This window comes from Hemitrygon akajei, chromosome 5 (assembly GCF_048418815.1).
Source record: "Hemitrygon akajei chromosome 5, sHemAka1.3, whole genome shotgun sequence".
NCBI classification, from domain to species: Eukaryota; Metazoa; Chordata; class Chondrichthyes; order Myliobatiformes; family Dasyatidae; genus Hemitrygon; species Hemitrygon akajei.
In genome coordinates, this window is record NC_133128.1 from 123,137,521 (window position 1) to 123,156,785 (window position 19,265).

General features: G+C 43.0%; 1 protein-coding gene across 3 annotated transcripts in view; it reads left to right on the forward strand.

Moving 5' to 3' along the window:
• trpm2 (transient receptor potential cation channel, subfamily M, member 2) overlaps positions 1-19,265 on the forward strand; it is a 166,037-nt gene that overhangs the window by 132,278 nt on the left and 14,494 nt on the right. For all 3 annotated transcript variants that reach the window (XM_073046350.1, XM_073046351.1, XM_073046352.1), the window contains 5 exons: positions 1,193-1,260; positions 7,633-7,707; positions 8,665-8,751; positions 15,626-15,725; positions 19,124-19,225. In XM_073046350.1, coding sequence (XP_072902451.1) covers positions 1,193-1,260; positions 7,633-7,707; positions 8,665-8,751; positions 15,626-15,725; positions 19,124-19,225 — 432 coding nt within the window. The remainder of the gene's footprint in view (positions 1-1,192; positions 1,261-7,632; positions 7,708-8,664; positions 8,752-15,625; positions 15,726-19,123; positions 19,226-19,265) is intronic.

Genomic DNA, 19,265 nt, shown 5'->3' on the forward strand with positions numbered 1-19,265 from the left:
GAGAAATGACAACTAGAGCTTAACCCAGTCAAATGTGAAGTGTTACACCCTGGTAGGTCAAATGTAAAGAGACCATACATTGTTGAAGGCAATATCGTTAACAGTGTTGATGAGCAGAGAGATCTTAAGATCCAAGTTCATCGCTCCCTGAAAGTGGCTGCACAGTTAATGAGACCTATGGCATGCTTGCTTTTATTGGTCAAGGTATTGGGTTCAAAACTTAGAAAGTTATGTTGCAGCTTTATAAAACTTCAGTTAGGCTGCATCTGGAATATTTTCTGGTCACTTCATTAGAGGAAGGATGGCAAGACTTTGGAGAAAGGGCTGAAGAGGTTTACTACGATGTTGCCTGCGTTAGAGAGCATGTGCTTTAACAAGAAGACGTACAAACCTGGGTTGTTCACTCTGGAGCAGCGGGAGGCAGAGGGGAGATCTGAAAGAGGTTTATAAGATTATGGGAGGCATAGATAGACAAACAGTGTATTTTAATCCAGGGTTGAAATGTCTAGAGGGCATGCATTGAAGGTGAGAGGGGGTAAGTTCATTGAACATGTGAGGAGCAACTTTTTGACACAGAGTGGTGGGTGCCTGGAATAAGCCTCCTGGGGTGGTGGTAGAGGCAGATACATTAGGGATTTTTAAGAAACATTTAGATAGAGAGGTGAATGTGTGGGAAATGCAAGGATCTAGTCAATGTGTTGGGCAGTGGGTTGAATTTAGTCAGCCATTGGCTCAGCACAATATTGCGGGCCGAAGAGGCTGTTCTAGTGTTGTACTCTTCTGTGTTCTATGTTCTTTTTCTCAGGGTTGAAATGTTTCTTTTAAGGTGAGAGGGGGAATGTTCGAAGGAGGTATATGGGGCAAGTGTTTTTTGAGAGAGGAGGATGTCTGGAATGTGCTGCAAGGATGGAGATGGAAGCAGATGGATAACAATGTGTAAACAGACACGTGAGATAGATAGGGAAGAGAGAGATGTCAATCATATGCAGGCAGGTGAAATTTGTTTAGACTGGTGCTATGCTCAGCATAGACATGGTGGGATGAGGGGCCAGTTCCATGCTGTACTGTTCTCTGTTCTACAGGTACACCATATGGAGATAACTGATGAATCAAATTTAACCCTTAGTTCAATATTGGCAACATTCCTATAATTCTGGAAATTCCATAATCATTCCATGAATTCCTTTTGCAGGTTCATTTTCCTGAGTACAGTCCACCTTCTTACACGGCAGAAATGGCAGAAGGCAATTGGCCGAGAAGGTAAAGTGGAAATGAATGTAATTTCTCCTGTGGATTATGGTTGTGGGTGCACAGAAACCTCATGGAGGATATTGTTTGAACTGGGAATCTCCTTCGGCAGGACAGGCACAAAATCAGGCCAGTTCAGCTCAGGGTTGCCAAGCTCACCAGGGATGGTGTGGTGGATTGCAGGGTAGACGGCAAAGGTCGTGACTGCCCTTGGGATTTGTGGTTGACAATTGGGCAAAGACAATGGGAAGAGTTCTCTTCACCTAGACTTTTGCTGAGGGAGTTGTACTCTGCATCCAACTGGGATTTGTTTTGCCTTTACCTCAAGGCTCCCATTTTGTGTCTTTGTTTATTTTTATATAAAAAATAATTTTATTTACCATTGAATGGGAAAGCAGTTAAATAAAACCATTGCCCTCCTTATCTAGATGCCTTTTTTTATATCCTTAGTTATCCAAGGCTGCATTTCCTCACCTTTCCTGTCGCTTTTAACTGGAATATACTTTTGTATATTCCATAAAAAAATTTATTTGAATGTCTTCCACTGTTTCTCAACTGCCCCACGTGTAGCCTGTGTTCCCAGTCTCCTCCCCTCCTTCACCCTGTTACAGACTCTCTTGTTTCGGCATTATACACTGGTTTTAAATTAAACTATTGCACCCTCTCTTTGTATGAGAAATTCATTCATACCTCATACTGTGATCACTCTTTTCAAGAGGATCCCTAACCTCAAGATTATTGATTTTATCTGGTTCATTGCACGATAGCATTTTCCCTTGTAGCTTCACTCTCTTGCTGCTCAAGAAGGCTATCATGTATGCATTCTATGAAGTGCTCCTCAAAGCAGACTTGATCAACCTGATTCACCCATCAATGTGCAATTTAAAGACCCCCCTGGCAACTGCTGTTCCATTCTTATGTGCATCTTGGTTTCGTAATCATGCCAGTGTAATGTTAATATTAGATGGCCCATAGACAACTCCCGTCAGTGATGTTTTTCTCTTTGATATTCCTAATTTCTACCCAGATGGACTCAACATTCTGCTCCTCTCACTATCATCCTGATCTCATTCTGAATTAAGAGTGCCACCCCTCTGCCCTTACCTTACCTTCTATCCTTCTGAATTACCCGATATGCTGGGATATTTAAATCTCAGTAATCTCCAACTTGCAATCACGTTTCTGTAGTGGCCACTAAATCATACCCCTTTGTAATGATTTTTGTCACAAATTCGCTGACGTTGTTTTGAATACATTTGGGAATACAAGGTGGCACTAGTGATCGTCAGTGATGTTCTGTGGGCTACAGCCAATTGTTCCAAAATTCTTTTAAATATATCTTTTTTGAATTACTCTCACCACAGCTTTCAGCATGTAACTTCCGTCAAAGCAATGTACTTTAAAATCAGTTTAATAATCTTCAGATCTCAGGACCTTCTGAAGGGCACTGTGGGCCATCCAGGTAACCCACTTTTAAGAGAACAAAGGTCATCCCCATGGCCGGAAGAGAGGTGGGGAGGGGGAGGACTGCAAGCCAGGTTGAAATGCAGAGAGATGACGCCTCCTCTACCCAGCATCTTGTTGGCATATGTGCTGTTGCTAGAGAACAAAATTGAGGACCTGAGGGCAAGACTGATGTATCAGGGAAAAATGAGATCCTGTTGTATTCTATGTCTGATCGAGATGTGGACTTCTCCAGATATGCGATATAAGGTGATCAGACTCAAAGGTTTCTTGATTTACAGAATGGACAGAACCGCTGATTCAGAAAAGGAGGAGATTGTGTTTTAAGATAAACTCCCATTGGTGTTCCAAAGTGACGTTTTTTTCCAACATGGAACACCTTATGATCAAATGCCATCCATTCTGTTTATCTAGGGAGTTCTCATTCATGATCTGACTGCAGTTTACATACCACCAGCGGTCGCCTATACTGCATGATGCCGTCCCCAAACAAGAAACAGTTTACCCCAACACATTTCAAATCATAGTCAGAGACTTCAACCAGGCTTGTTTGAAGGAAGCCCTGCCTAATTACCATCAGCATATAACCTGTACACCAGATGTCCCAACATACTAGGGTTGCCTACTGTTCCATACCCAGACCACATCTCAGGAAATCTGATCACTCGGCTGTCCTTCTTCTACCTGCATACAGGCAGAGGTTAAAGAGTAAAGCTCCAGAGATTAGGACAACAAAGAGGTTCTCACAGGAGGCAGAAGATGAGCGATGGGATTGCTTCAATTGGTGGATGGAGCTGTGTTCAAGGACTCATCCAAGGATCTGAATGAATGCACCATAGTTGTAACATACTTCATTAAAACAGCTCCCCACAAAATCATTCAGAGTCTTCCCCAATCAGAAGCCCAAGATGAACCATATGATCCAAAATCTGCAGAGCTAGATCAGAGGCATTCAAGTCTGGTGACCGAGAAAGTTATGAAAGGTCCAGGTACGATCTCCAGAAAGCCATTTTACAGGCGAAGTGGAAATTCAAAACCAAACTTGAATCAACAAAGGATGCTCCACGGTTGTGTCGGGGCTTCAATACTATCACCTCTATAAGGTTAAATAAACCAAAATAGGATACAGCAGATCTTCACCTCCAAATGAGCTGAATGCCCTCTATATTTGCTTTGACAGGGAGGAACCATGGCAAACTCCCACATCCCCCGATGATCCTATGATCAGTCTCTGAAGCAGACGTGTGAGCTGCCTTTAGGAGGGTGAACCCATGAAAAGCATCCGGCCACGTACTAAAGACCTGTGCTGATCAACTGGCTGGTGTGTTCACTAATATCTTTAACCTCTCACTTTGGTACCCACCCACAGCAATAAGGCTTCAATTATACTGGTGCTCAAGAAGAGAGTGGTGATCTACCTCAATGACTATCGTCCGGTAGCACTTACATCCACAGTGATAAAGTGTTTCGAGAGGTTGGTGATGAAACATATCAATTCCTGCCTGAGAAGTGATTTAGATCCCTTCCAATTTACCTACCAGAGCAACAGGTTCACAGCAGATGCCATCTCATTGGCTCTTTGCTCAACTCTAGAACATCTGGACAGCAAAGATGCATACACCAGGATGCTCTTTATTGTCTGGAGCTCAGTATTCAATACCATCATCCCCACAAAACTAAACAATAAGATCCAAGATATTGGCCTCAATACCTCCTTGTGCAATTGGATCCTGGATTTCAGTCAGTTTGGATTGGCAACATCTCCTCATGAGCTCCATCAACACAGGTTCACCACAAGACCTAGCACCCCGCCCCCCCCCCCCCACCCATTCTACTCGCTTTACACTTACGACTGTGAGGCTAAGCACAGCTCCAATGCCATATTCAAGTTTGCCGATGACATCACTGTCATAGGCTGAATCAAAGGTAGTGCTGAATCAGTGTAGAGCAGGGAGATTGAAATTCTAGCTGAATGGTGTCATAACAACAACCTCTCGCTCAATGTCAGCAAGGCCAAGGAGTTAATTATAGATTTCAGGAAAAGGAAACCAGAGATCCATGAGCCAATCCTCCTTGGAGGATCAGCGGTGGAGAGGATTAGCAACTTTAAATTCCTAGATGGTATTTTTCAGAGGATCTGTCCTGTGCCCAGCACATAAGTGCAATTACGATGAAAGCACGCCAGCATCTCTATTTCCTCAGGAGTTTCCAGAGTTTTGGCATGACATCCAAAACTTTAACAAACTTCTATAGATGTGAGGTAGAGAGTATATTGCTGGCTTCACCACAGCTTTAGATGGAAACACCAATGTTTTGAATGAAAAATTAGTGGATACAGCCCAGTCCATCATGAGTCCCAAGTGCAGAGCACGTCTACATAGAGTGTTGTTACAGGAAAGCAATTTCCATCATCAGGGACCCCCGCCACCCAGGACATGCTGTCTTCTCACTGCTGCCATCAGGAAGTAGGTATAAGAGCCTCAGGACTCACACCACCAGGTACAGGAACAGTTGCTACCCCTCAACCATCAGGATGTTGAACTAAAGAGGATAACTTCATTCAACTTCACTTGCCCCATCTTTGAGCTGTGCCCACAATCAAAATGGACAGACTTTCAAGGACTCTTCATCTCATGTTAATAATACTCATTGCTAATTTAGTTATTATTATTGTTTCTTCTTTTAGCATTTATAGTTTGTTGTCTTCTGCACTTTGATTGTACACTCTAGTTGGGTGGCCTTTTGTTGATTCTGTTATAGTTATTATTCTATAGATTTGTTGAGTTTGACTACACTTCTGTCACGCTCCCACTCCCAAGATCCATTGTAGGCAATCTCCCCTCATCTCTTCTTGTGAGTTAGCAGCAATGAGACAGAATCCCTCCCCTTACCTGTTCTCTGGCTAGTGGCCAGTCTTGCCATTACCAACTCTGGAAATCCAAACAGCCTGGGCCTGAGCCAAAGATGACAAGCCTCCCCTACCGCACCACCACCCACAGATCCAAAATGTGGAGAGCAATGTACCAAGGGAGTAAAAACAACACAAGCCCCCTGTGGGTTCACCATCTCCCAGAGATTTGTGTCAGAAAGAAGGACCTGACCTTTACAGGCCTCGGCCTCCTCCTCTTCTCCCAAGACACACAACCCAGAAGCAGTGGGAGAGATAGCTCCAGGAAAGACAGACAGACAGACATACTTTATTGATCCCCAGGGAAACTGGGTTTTGTTACAGCCACACCAACCAAGAATAGTGAAGAAATATAGCAATATAAAACCATAAATAATTAAATAATAATAATAAGTTAATCATGCCAAGTGGAAATAAGTCCAGGACCAGCCTATTGGCTCAGGGTGTCTGACACTCTGAGGGAGGAGTTGTAAAGTTTAATGGCCACAGGTAGGAATGACTTCCTGTACTGCTCAGTGTAACATCTCAGTGGATGTAAGTTCCCAGCCTTCCCAACAAAGGGGAACCCTCACTAGACACATGGAAGGGGTTCATCTGAAGGTGAACCCCTTTTGGCCTCCATGTTGCTGAGAGTGGATGAAGCCAAACTGCGCAGTGTTTGCTGATCCAGCCAATTCAGCCCATCCTGTTTTATCCTCTATCCTGTTATGCCAAGAAGGAGACAATGTTGGTCCTTACATTCAGTGGTGGCCAGGGCTTATGTTCACAGAGAAAGATTGGAGTTAGTTGGTGTATTCTCTGCGAAAATGTGTCTAAATGTCAATCTTTTGGAATATATTCTATTATTTGTTAATTATTTGTGGTAATACAGTGGATGTCAGTTAATTGGGGCAGCTACTTATTTAAGACAACTTTTAAGGAGCAAAGACTAATTGAGGAAGTAGCTGGATATCCCTTTGTTTATGTGGGACACTGTGTCACTTAACTGGGACAGGAGAATGTTGCTGAACAGCTTCTAACTAGTGACAGTCACATGCACTTGTGTGGCCATCAGACACCTCACCATGCTTAGAGCAAACAGTTTTTAAATAGCACCAGCTGTGGGTGTTTATGTTCAAAAAGCAGTGATTTTTGTCACTGATAGTTGGCAAGTAATATGCAGTGAGACAGTTCAGAACCGTTTTACTCACTGCAGTTTCAAGCATTCAGACTTGAGATGCCAGAAATGACTGGGTGTGAAAATGAAACAGACTTGTGACTTCAACAAGTTAGGAACTGTGAAGAATTTAAGGGTATCAACAATCATCTCGAATGTTACAATAACATTGAAGATTTGGAAGATGTAATCATCAAATGCATTGTATGAAGGCAGTCCATTATCCACACTAGGTACCTATGCTGATTTTGGTCATTTACAGTCAATCAAAAGAAGGCAGCAGCATACACTGGATGAATTCCTGTCACTATTAGGAAACAATATACAGTTTTATAATGCCATAGAGGTATTGGTAGTGTTCTAATTTATTCTGTATTTCATTTAAATATACAATTTGTTACTCAGATAAATGATACCTTTTTAACTATTTCCATGAAACATCAGCTAATTGGAGCAGTCGCTTAATTGGGCCAAATGTACCTGGTTAATGTGTTCTAATTAACCAGAATCCACCACATTCCCTTATGTGATGTGTGAGTTATCTGTACTGTGTTGTGCACCTTGATCCAGGGGAAAGTTGCTTCATTTGCAGTATACATGTATACGGTTGAATGACAATAAACCAGTAAGTTTACCATCATCGTTGCCTGTCCAAGATGTTGTATAAGGGTAACCATTTCTCTGAGCTGGAGTTAGGTACCTATGACGAGCAAAGAAAATATTACCACGTTGCTCTCGATTATAACCTTGAGTATGCCTGACATCACTGGGGTACCTACTATCACTCCCTTCTCTGTCCTCAGTGCTCTTCCTACCACACACCTACAGAGCCTCACAGAGTTCTTCTCTTTTTCAGGAAAACTGCTCCAATAGTGAAGTTTCCGGACAGTGGATTGGACAACAACTCTGACCCCGCTGAGGAACGCTGCCAGTAAGTCTCTTTCATCATGTTTGCTCCAGATCAGGGGTTCCCAGTCTGGGATCCGTGGCCCCTATGGTTAATGGTAGGGGTCCATGGCATAAGAAAAGTTGGGGACCCCCTGCTCTAGATTATAGCCATTGGCACTTCCGTGTATGGTTTGACTTGACAGAGGCACGTAGAGCACAGGATCGGTCCCTACAGCCCACAGTGTCCATGCTGACCATGCAACAAGGTATGTTCACAGTTACTGTCTGGAATCATGGAGCACTTTCCAAAATTACTCGATGACTTCTTGTGCCTAGCTTACAGCTGCAAACCCAGCATTAAAGAAACACATGAAGAGGCTGGGAATAGAGGGATACAGTGCAGCCAGTTTAAGTTGGCATCAAGGATTGCACTAGAAAGGTGGGCCAAATGGCCTGTTTCTGTCCTGTACTGTTCTATTCAATGTATTATGTAACTTGGGAATGCTGGCATAAACGTAGACGTGTGAGTAAATATATACCTTTCTTTACACTGCACTTGAAATTCAGTGTTGATACCATTGGATACCAGAGACTCATCATGGACCTTTTGTTTCCATATTCTGTGTGTCTTTCCTACTCTTGCCAATTCTCTGGCCCTTTATTCAATATTTCCATCCTTCTGGAGTGTGTTCTGCAGGTCACTGTTCACTATGTAGAAAGTCCCCTCTCTGGTTACCATCTTTCATACTCAAAGATTATTATTGCTAGTTGATTTTGTCAGAGCCCTTCATCTTCCAGTTTTCAGGAGGTCTGCACCAAATTAGCCAACCTCCATATCACTGAGAAGCCGTTAGCTGGTCCCATTGTGTGTGCTTCCCCCCCCCCCCGCCCCCACCAGTAGAGCCAGGCATATTACATTGTCAGGTTTTTGTGTAAGTCTGGCCCACCCTGTGAGGGGTGTTCCAGTGATCATTGTCCTGACTCTTTATGATCATTTCAGGAATCCAGTGGGAAGGACTGGGCTGACTGGAAGAGGGAGCCTGCACCATTTCGGATGCAACCGTGCAATGGAACCTATCATAACTCGGTGAGAAGACTTCTCTTCTTGTAGTAAGAAGTCAACACTCCCTTATCACAGGCCAACGTAAGTCAGCTCATTGAGTCACAAGGAACTGGACTACCAGAGCATTGTGTGAAGGTCTGGTTACCTACCTACAGGAAAGATATCAACAAGGTTGAAAGAATACAGAGAAAATTTACAACGATGTTGCCAGGACTGGAGGACTTGAGTTATAGGGAAAGTTTGAATAGATTAGGACATTAATCCCTGAAGCATAGGAGAATGAGGGGAGATTTGATAGAAGTATACAAAATTATGAGGGGTATGCATTTTCCATTGAGGATGGGTGAGACTTCACAGGTTAAGAGAGAAAGGTGAAATATTTAAGGGGAACTTGTGGAGAACTTCTTCACTTCTTCACTCAGAGTAGTGAGAGTAAGCAACGAGCTGTCAGTGGAAGTGGTGGGTATGATTGCAACATTTAAGGGAGATTTGGATAAGTACATGGGTAGGAGGGATATGGAGGGCAATAGTCCAGGTGCAGGTCAACGGAATTAGGCCAAATAAGCCCAGATGAGCTGAAGTGCCTGTTTCTGTACAGTAGTGTCCTATGCCTATGATTCTTTGGACTACCAACAACTCACTTACTGTCTCCTTTCCATTTCTGTTAGAATCTCAATTTGGTCATCTCTGATGATGTGGGCATACCGTGCTGAGGGTCTCATATCTGACCACAGTTGTATCTAACTGTAAAAGTGTTTTCTCTGCACTTTTCAGCTATTGTTCTCCCAATCACTCACATTTGGGCTTTGCATCTTCCTGTGAGTTTTGAAGATGTCCTTATTAACCCTGTTTTCCTGCTAAACTTTGCCCATGGCAAAGTAGTGCAGAAGGTTGATCTGTGGTCTGTTGGTGAGCTCCCGTGCTGCACTGTAGGTTTCCTTCCACGTCCCAAAGACATGCAGACCGGTGAGGTACAATGGCTCTGTAAGATAGTAGAAGTGGGAGAATCGTTGTGGGGTTAGTAGACATGTGACTGAGAGTAGTTACCAGGGAACGTGGGAGGATGGAATTATTCAGTTTGCTCGATAGAGTTATGATAGACTTACTACATCTTGTAAGGAACAAGTCTGTCCCTTTGGTCCACGCTGTGTGCACTAAACACATTTTCGAATTAAACAGAATACATGATGGATATGTGCAAACTCCCTATCCCTCCATTTCATGCATATTCATGTCTCTGTCTAACAAGTTCAAGATCAAATTTAATTCCATTCAACTATAAACATGTATAGAGCTAAACAAAACATCATTCCTCCTGGGCCAAGGTGCAAAACACAGTAAATGCAGTCACATAGAACACACAGCACATATAATTACAATAGAACATACAGTTACAAAATAATAACAGCAAATGTCCCTGGGTGTCATGGTCTGAAGGCTGATGGTTCACAGGTTCTTAAATGGCACTATCATATCTGCTTCCATGACACTTCCTGGCAGTGATTTCCAGGCACCACCACTCTCAGTGTAAAGCAAAAACCTCATCTTTGAGACCAGCCAACCTTGCCAAAGACCTTGCTGAAGTCCATGCTGACAACATCTACTGCCATCTGCCACGCAGTATCAACCAGAAGTATCCTGGTCACCCCATAATTTTATAAACTTCAATCAGGTCCCCGCTCAGCCTCCGCCAGTCCAGAGAAAACAATCCAGGTTTGTCCAATCTTTTCTTATAACTCTCTCTATCTATCTTTCTATCTCTCTCTAAACTCTATTTCTATCCACCTCTCTCTGTCTCTATCTCAGACTCTATTTAAACCATCTGATGCAACAATAGACACAAAAAAATTATTTTTTTTCACAAAAACTGTAAAAGTTTATTCACACAAAGTACAAACATTAAGCATTTACAAGACTGAATAAATTCAAATTAAAATATGATTACTACTGCCTATAGAACAGTCAGTTCTCTGGGGGAGGGCCCAGTGCTCCCGGAAACCCCCCACTGTACCCACTGTGACCGCATGCTCCCTCTCCAAGGACAGCCGGGCATGAACACATCCTCGGGCAGGCGATCAGCCCAGGCAGAGCCCTTGACTTTCCACCACCTAGACCCATGAATGGCCATCTTGGCCAGGCCCAGGAGCAATCCCACCTCTCCCGCCCCACCCCCTTCCATACTCGGTGTGCAGGGCTGAAATGTAAACAGAACCTGAGCAGCAGCCCCTTCAGATACTCAAACAGGGGCTGTAACCTCTCACACACCATATAAGCGTGGGACACTGACTCCTGCCAGCCACAAAATGGACAGGTGGACAGGGTGTCAAGCATCGAGAGCAAGGATAGAAATCATTTCATTTCAGTTGAAGGTGAAATACATGTGCTTATCTCAAGTTCAACCCAGAATTGAAAAATTTATTATGTTTGCCCTATGAGTTATTAAAATTTATGAAAGAGAAAGAAAAAGTAATTTCAAGAAATGTAAGCTAAGCTTAACTGTCTGTTTTTTTCAAGAAAGATTGGCTAAAAATTCATTCTCTACTCAAATTATTATATCTACAACTTACTGATTATGCTAACATACCAATAGCTAAGATACAATAATTAATTTTATGCAGGGGTTCCCTGAGACCTAAAAAGTACTTCAAAGGTTCCTCCAGGGCAAGAAGGTTGAGAAAAGCTGCTCTAAATGCTATCCATCACCATATATCTCTGTCGATCTCCATCTATCTAGCTCCCTATATTTATCTCTATCTCTATCTCATTTCAAAGTAAATTTATTATCAAAGTACATCTTGTATATGTCACCATTTGCAACCTGGAGATTCATTTTCTTACAAGCATACACAATAAATCCAAGAAACACAATAGAATGAAAGAAAGATTAACTGCACCCAATAGGACAGACAAGCAGCCAATGTACAAAAAACAACCAACTGTGCAACTACAAAAGAAAAAGAATAATTTAATAATAAATAAGCAATAAATACTGAGAATATGAGATAAAGAGTCCTTGAAAGTGAGTCCTTAGGTTATGGGAACAGTTCAGTGACAGGGGAGTGATGTTGAGTGAAGTTATCCCCTCTGGTTCAAGAGCCTGATGGATGAGGGTCAATAACTGTTCCTCAACCCGGTGGTGTGAGTCCTGAGGCTTTTGTACCTTCTTCATGATGGCAACAGCAACAAAAGAGTATGGGCTGGGTGGCGGAGGTCCTTGATGATGGATGCTGCTTTCCTGTGACAGCATTCCATGTAGATGTGCTCAGTGTTGGGGAGGGATTTACCCATGATGGACTGGGCTATACCCACTACTTTTTGTGGGAGTTTCCATACAAGGGTGTTGATGTTACCTTCCCAGGCCATGCTGAAACCAGTCAAAATATTCTGCATCTATAAAAGTTTGTCAAAGTTTTAGATGTTATGCCATATTTTTGCAAACTTCTAAGGAAGTAGAGGCGCTGTCATGCTTTATTCATAATGGCATTTATGTTCTGGCCCCAGGAGAGATCCTCTGAAATGATGAAGTAGCTGACCCTCTCTATCTGTGATCCAACAATGAGGACTGGTTCATGGGTCTCCAGTTTCCTCCTCCTGTTAATAATCAGCTCCTTGGTCTTGGTGACGTTGAGTGAGGGGTTGTTGTTGTGGAACCACTCAGGCATATTTTCAAACTCCCTCCTATAGGCTGGTTTGTCAGGAACTTTGATTCAGCCAACAACAGTGGTGTCATCAACAAACTTAAAATATGGCTGTGTTTAACCTCAAAGTCATAACTATAAAGCAAGTAGAGCATGGGGCTAAGCACACAACCTTGTGGTGCACCTGGGCAAATGGAGTTCGTGGAAGAGACATTGTTGCCCATTTGAACTGACTGGGGTGTGCATGGATCCAATTGCACAAGGAAATCTAGAAGCTTATTGATTAGTTTTAAGGGGATGATAGTATTGAATGCCAAGCTGTAGTTGATAAAGAGCATCTTTGCTGTCCAGATTTTCTAGGGTTGAGTGAAAAACCAGTGAGATGGCATCTGCTGTAGACCTGTTGAGATGGTAGGCAAATTGGAGCAGATCCAAGTCACTACTCAAGCAGAAGGTTATATATTCCATCACCAACCTCTCAAAGTACTTCAGCACAGTGGATGTAAGTGCTACTGGATGATAGTTATTGAGTCTGGCCACAACGTTCTTCTTAGGCACTGGTATAATTGAAGCCTGCTTGAAGCAGGTGGGTATCTCAGACTGCCGAAGTGAGGGGTCAGAGATATCTATGAACACTCCAACCAGTTGAGCAGAACAGGTCTTTAGTACTCACCCAAGTACCCCATCTTAACTGGATATTTTCCATGGGTTCACCATCCTGAAGAATGCTCTCATGTCAACCTCAGAAACTGAGATCACAGGGTCATTGGGGGCTGTGGGAGTTGGTAAAGGGGAGTCCAGTTTGATCTGGAATTGCCACTTGGTACATGCAGTGGCTTTCAGGAGACCACACTTGGCCTCTTGAATTTTACTTGGTTTCCAGACATGAATGCCACTGATCTGACCAACTGCAGATTATGGATCTCATGGTTCATCCAGAGCTTTTGGGTGGGGAAGACTCTGAATCATTTTGTGGTGACCCACTCATCTACAACTGTTTTTATAGAGTTTGTGATAAGTGTGATGCATCCATTCAGATCCTCTGAAGAGTGCTTGAAAATGGCCCAGTCCACTGACTCAAAGCAATCCCTTGACCACGCCTTTGCCTCCTGCGACCATCGCTTTGCTGTCCTTACTTCTGGATCCTTGCTGTTTAGCCCCTACCTGTATGCAGGTAGGAGGAAGACAGCCAAGTGATCAAATTTGCATAAGTGCAGACGAGACATGGAATGGTAGGCATTCCTATTCATAATACAGTAGTGGTTGAGTGCGTTAGGCCCTGCTGCTACAAGTTATACGCTGGTGATAGTTGGGCAGAGATTTCTTCACACAAGCCTGATTGAAGTCCCCAAATGATTTGGGGCGTGCTGTTTATTGTTTGGTGATGGCAGCATTCAATATATCAAGTGCCTGATTAACATCAGCCTTTGACAGTATGTAAACTGTGGTCAAGATCGCAGAAGAGAATTCTCTTGGTAAGTAGAACAGTTTGGCAGGTCAATGAAACAAGGGTGCAACAAAACCTCTGCATCTGAGCACTAGAGAGATTTTATCATGAAACATGGGCCCCACATTTTGTCTTCTCCGAATCAGTAGTTCAGTCAGCATCATGAAGGTATGCTTGCCAAATTCAGCATGTTCAGAGCAAGCCATGTCTCCATGAAACACAGAATACAGCAATTCCTCATTTCCCTCTGATACAGCAATCTTGCCCTTAGGTCCTCAATCTTGTTCTCTAGCAACTGTACATTTGCTAGCAAGATGCTGGATAGAGGAGATCCCATTACTAGGCATTTCAGTCTGGCTTGGAGTCCTCCCCTCCTCCAGCCATGGTAATGTGCCTTCGTCCACTTAAAAGGGTCATACCTACATGCTTGAAAGTTAATTCCATCGAGTCCTTCAGAACATCATTAAGATGCTTCAAAAGTACATTGCTTAATTGGAAGTTACAGGCTGCAGCTTGCAGTAAGAGTAATTCAGAAGAGGTATATTTAGAAGTTTTATATGCAACCCACAACACGTTGCCATGGTTCACTGGTGCTCTCTTGCCAAATGCCCCATCTTGCCTGATACCTATTGCTCCTTCTCTGTCTATCTCTCTATGTCTCTCTAACCTCTATCTATCTATCTATCTCTCTCTCTAATATATATATGTTTGTATGTATATGTGTTTTATATATATATATATATATATATATATATATATATATATATATATATATATATATATATTCTATATATATATGTGTGTGTGTGTATGTGATTTTATATATATAATCAGAGAGAGAGAGAGATAGACAGATATATATATGTGAAACCCCCTGGTTTCCTTGGCTGCATAAGTCTAGGGAAGACAACCTTCTGCCCCGCCAAACTTGTGAGATTGAGGCGCAGTCTCACCCCAAACCCCAGTTTGTGTGGATGCTGTGTAATCCACTACCCTGTTACAAATTGGTACCACAAAATAACAAACAGTACACAATTAAAGGAATTATATTTATGAATCTTAACTTAACTAGAGGGTTAGTAAAGAATAACAAAAGGAAAAGGGCCCATTCTAACTAAACAGTCGAATATGCACCAATTAGAGCTCATCTTGAAATTCTCTGTCACTCACACGCTGGGCTCTCATCAGCATGAACACCCACACCAGCTTCCGAATGTCGCTTGCAATCCATCTTGAACAATTGTATGCTCCGACCGGTTCTCCCCAGCATCTTCTCTCTTCATCTCCCGACAAACAAAAAAAAGCCCAAACCCAACCTTGTTGTCCCTCACCAAGAAAACCTCCCACTAATTGAATGGCACACTTTCCGCACCATCCCTTATCCTTCAAGTGTAACCCAAACAAGCTGCTCTTACAGAACTGCCAAAATGAAATACATACAGTGTAACAGTAAAAATATGAACCAGGCCATTATATATATTTATCTGTCTTGCTATCTCTATCTGTCTCTATATCTATCTTAATCTCTCTCTCTCTATCTCTCTCTCGATCCTATCTATATCCTGTGTAAACACTCAGTGAGTCAGGCAGCATCTGTGGAGAGGTTAAAAAGTTTATGTTCCAGATCAACCATACGTCAATACTCATGGTGCTTAGATTTATTGATTATAGCCTTTGTTTTCCCATGAAGAAGGGTCAGTTGTGCTCCTGCTTTCACAATTTACAGTACAATAGAGGAGTGCATGGTTTAAAGACAGGGGGCTCTAACATTTTTTTAACATTCTTTCAGTCCAATGCTTTTTTTCTGTTGCAGCTTTAAGATGATTGATAATTCGGTGGTAATGAAAGGTTCCAAGTATGTATTGGAGTTACTGGTCGTTCAATATCCAGGTGAAGACTGGGCCCTGCCCACGGTAGGTGATGATCATGAAAAGTACAGTTGGAATTCACATAATTGTACACAGATGGGAGACATGACAGCTCGGTGTTTATATGGGACAATACAGTCCAGTGTATATGCAGGCATGTGACAGTCGTGTTTGTGTGCGCGTGCATGTGTGTGTGTGCGTGTGTGTGTGTGTGCGTGCGTGCATAGGATGAGATAGTCTTCCACGAGTCATGCAGCCAGATGCTGGAATCTTGAACAGCCAACAGAAGACAGGAAGAACTCAATGGGACAGGTAGCATCTGTGGACGGAAATTATGTAAATCAGTGTCTTAGGTTGAGAATCTGCAGCTGGACTGAGGAGGAGCAGTGTATAGCAGTATGTGTGTTGGGGGGTGTGGGGGAAAGTGTTTGGGAGGAATAGAGGCTGGTATTTGATAGGTGGACACAAGGTGGGGGGGAGTAGCACAAAGATTTTGTTTATCTCTCTACACTACTTGGTTTCATCTATCACCTACAAGCCACTGTTCCACTGCCACCACACATACTGTCAAAGAATTTTTAAAGTTAAGCCTGATACCAGACCAAGTGGCAAATCGTTTATTTTATCATGATATTATGGAGAGTGCACATGTGTGTAACTTGGAGGTACGAGGAAAGAGTTTGTGTTTAAATCTAGTAGCAGACAAGTGAGAAAATCCAGCACCCCCCCTTAGATGTCAAAGGCTTGACAGTCCATTGAGACTCTTCATGATTTGCAGCTCCTTCGTCTGCACATACCTTGTTTATGCAGCTGTGTTATAGCTCTAAGTATTAGTGCCTCACACCATAATCTTAGTCATGTAGATTTGCAACTTAATTAAAAGAAAATACAGGATGTCCACAAGGTCATCTTAGCAACATGCAGATTTTTTAACCCTATATTTTCTTCCACACATATAGAACTGTTCCCTCTCCGTCCTAGTGCAGTCAAAATACTGTACTATCACTAAACACTGACTTACACCTTTTTCAACCATAGATCCTGTGAGTGTGAGTATGATCCAATGAGTTCTTCCGCTGCCCTTTTTGATGAAGGAAATACAGTAGCCTGGTGTGTACACATACGCGAAACTCGATAGCCTAGCATGTACACAGATAGGACACCTGGTAGCCTGGTGTGCACGTAGATAGGAAACTTGGAAGCCTGGCAAGTACACAGTTAGGATAAGTAGCCTGCCGTGTTTACAGGTAAGCCATACAGTATCCAGGTGTGTACAACAGATAGCCTGACGTATACACAGATAACAAGATTATCCAGATTCCCCTTTACTTGTAGAATAGCGCAGCTGGAAGATGTCAGTAAACCTCTCTGCTGTGGGACATTTTGCATCTTCTGAGAGGCGTTATGCCTGATTAGAGAAAAACACTTGATTGCCTGATTATCACTTTGCATAGACTGGGACCTCCAGCTTCTGACAAGCCTCACACACAAAATGCTGGTGGAGCACAGCAGGCCAGGCATCATCTATAGGGATCCTGTAGATGCTGCCTGGCCTGCTGCGTTCCACCAGCATTTTGTGTGTGTTACTCTTGAGGTTAGGCAGTTTTTACTGATGTTTGTTCGGCACTGATCGAGCTATCTTTGCTGACAGAAGTCCAGATCTGACCGCTGGGGTTATGTTCAAAGATGACATAGATGGAGAGAGAAAGGGAAAAATGAGAAAGTGAGGGGAAATGAAAAGCAGAACTAAATGAGCATGACTGAGAGTGTGAGAGAGATGGTGGAGTGAGTGAGAGAGAGAGGGGACAGGGAAAGAGACACTATGAGAGGGAAAGGTGGAGAAAGGGTAAATTTTCAATTTATTTATTATTGTCACAAGTACTGAGGTACAGTGAAATACTTTGTTTTGCAAGCCATCCTTACATTCATCACATTGGTACCTCAAGATATTACTAGGGTGTTACAGATAGTGTGAAAGAGCAGTGCAAGTAGACAATAATGTGCAAAGCAAAGATGAGATAGATTCTGGAGTCAAGAGTCCACCTTGTCATACTAGGGTGGTTTGTGCTTTCAGACTTTTGTATCTCCTGCCCAGAGAGAGAGCAGTCCTTGATTATATTGGCTGATTTGCTGAGACTGTAGGAGTGTAGAGAAAGTCCATGGAGGGAAATCCGGTTTCTGTGATGGGCTGAGCTGAGCTCACAACTCCCTGTAGTTTCTTGCAGTCTTGGGCAGAGAAATTGCCATAAGAAGCCATGATGGTTCCAAATGGAAAGCTTTCAGTGGAGCTTCTATAAAAGTTGGTGAGGGTCAAAGGACACTTTTCAAATTTCTTTCGACTCCTGAGGAAGTCAAGGTGCTTGTGAGCTTTCTTGGCTATGGCCTCTACATGGTTGGACCAAGACAGGCTATTGGTGATGTTCACACCTAGGAACATGAAGCTATCAACATCTTGATCTCAGCACCAGTGAAGTAGACGGAAGCATGTGCAGCCACCCCACTTCTGAAGTCAATGACCAGTCCTTTTGTTTTGCTGACAATAAGGGAAATGTTGTTGTCATGACAACATGTTATTAAGCTCTCTGTCTCCCTCCTCTACTCCGATGCTTCTTTATTTGAGGTATGACTCACTGTGGTGGTGCCATTTACAAAGACAAAGATGGAGTTAGAGCAGAATTTGGCCACACAGTCATAAGTGCACAGGAAGTGGAGTGGAGGGCTGAGGACACAGCCTTGTGGAGCTCCAGTGTTTAGAATAATCATGGTGGAGGTGCTACTGCCTGTCCTTACTGGTGTGGTTTGTTGGTCAGGAGCTTAAGGATCCAGTTGCAGAGGGAGGTGTTGAGTCCTAGGTCTAGGAGTTTGAAGATTAGTTTTCTTGGAATTTTGGCATTGAAAATGCAGCGATAGTCATGCTCATCTCTGGAACATATAAACGGTAGGGCCACCTGCGTGAGTGGAGGCCCCAGGGAGATGGCATCTGCCTGAGAGTGAGAGAGTGAAGGGGGAGATGGAAACGGTACACTGAAAGTGAGGAAGAGTGAGATCCTGGGAAAGCTACACTGAGAGTGAAAGAGAAAGGGGGAGACAGGGAATGGGAAACTGAAGGTGAGGAAGGGAGAGAGTGATGTGGAACAGGACACTGAGGGCATTGGTGTTGCTCTAAAGCAGACAGCCTACTGTCACAGGCTTGCATCAGAATGAGTTGCAGAGAATTCCAATCAAGATTTCAGAATTCAAGTTTATTTATTATGAGTACATCAAAACATACAGCGAAATGCATCATTTGCGTTAACAACCAACACACCCGAGGGTGTGCTGGGGGCAGCCTGCAAGTGTTGCCATGCGTTCCGAAATCAGAAATTCGGCAGATAAAGGGGAGAATTTGGGAAAATGTATCTGCAATTAATTTCCAGTAAACAATTCTTTATTTTACCACTCAGGGTATTCTGGATCCTGGAGAGAAATTCCCGAAGAAGCTGAAGCTTATATTAACCACAAAGATGATGAACATGTTTCAGAACCTACTGAAGAAAGCTGAAGAGGTGGGAATTAAACTTTGTAGTTACTGATTGTATGGAGGAG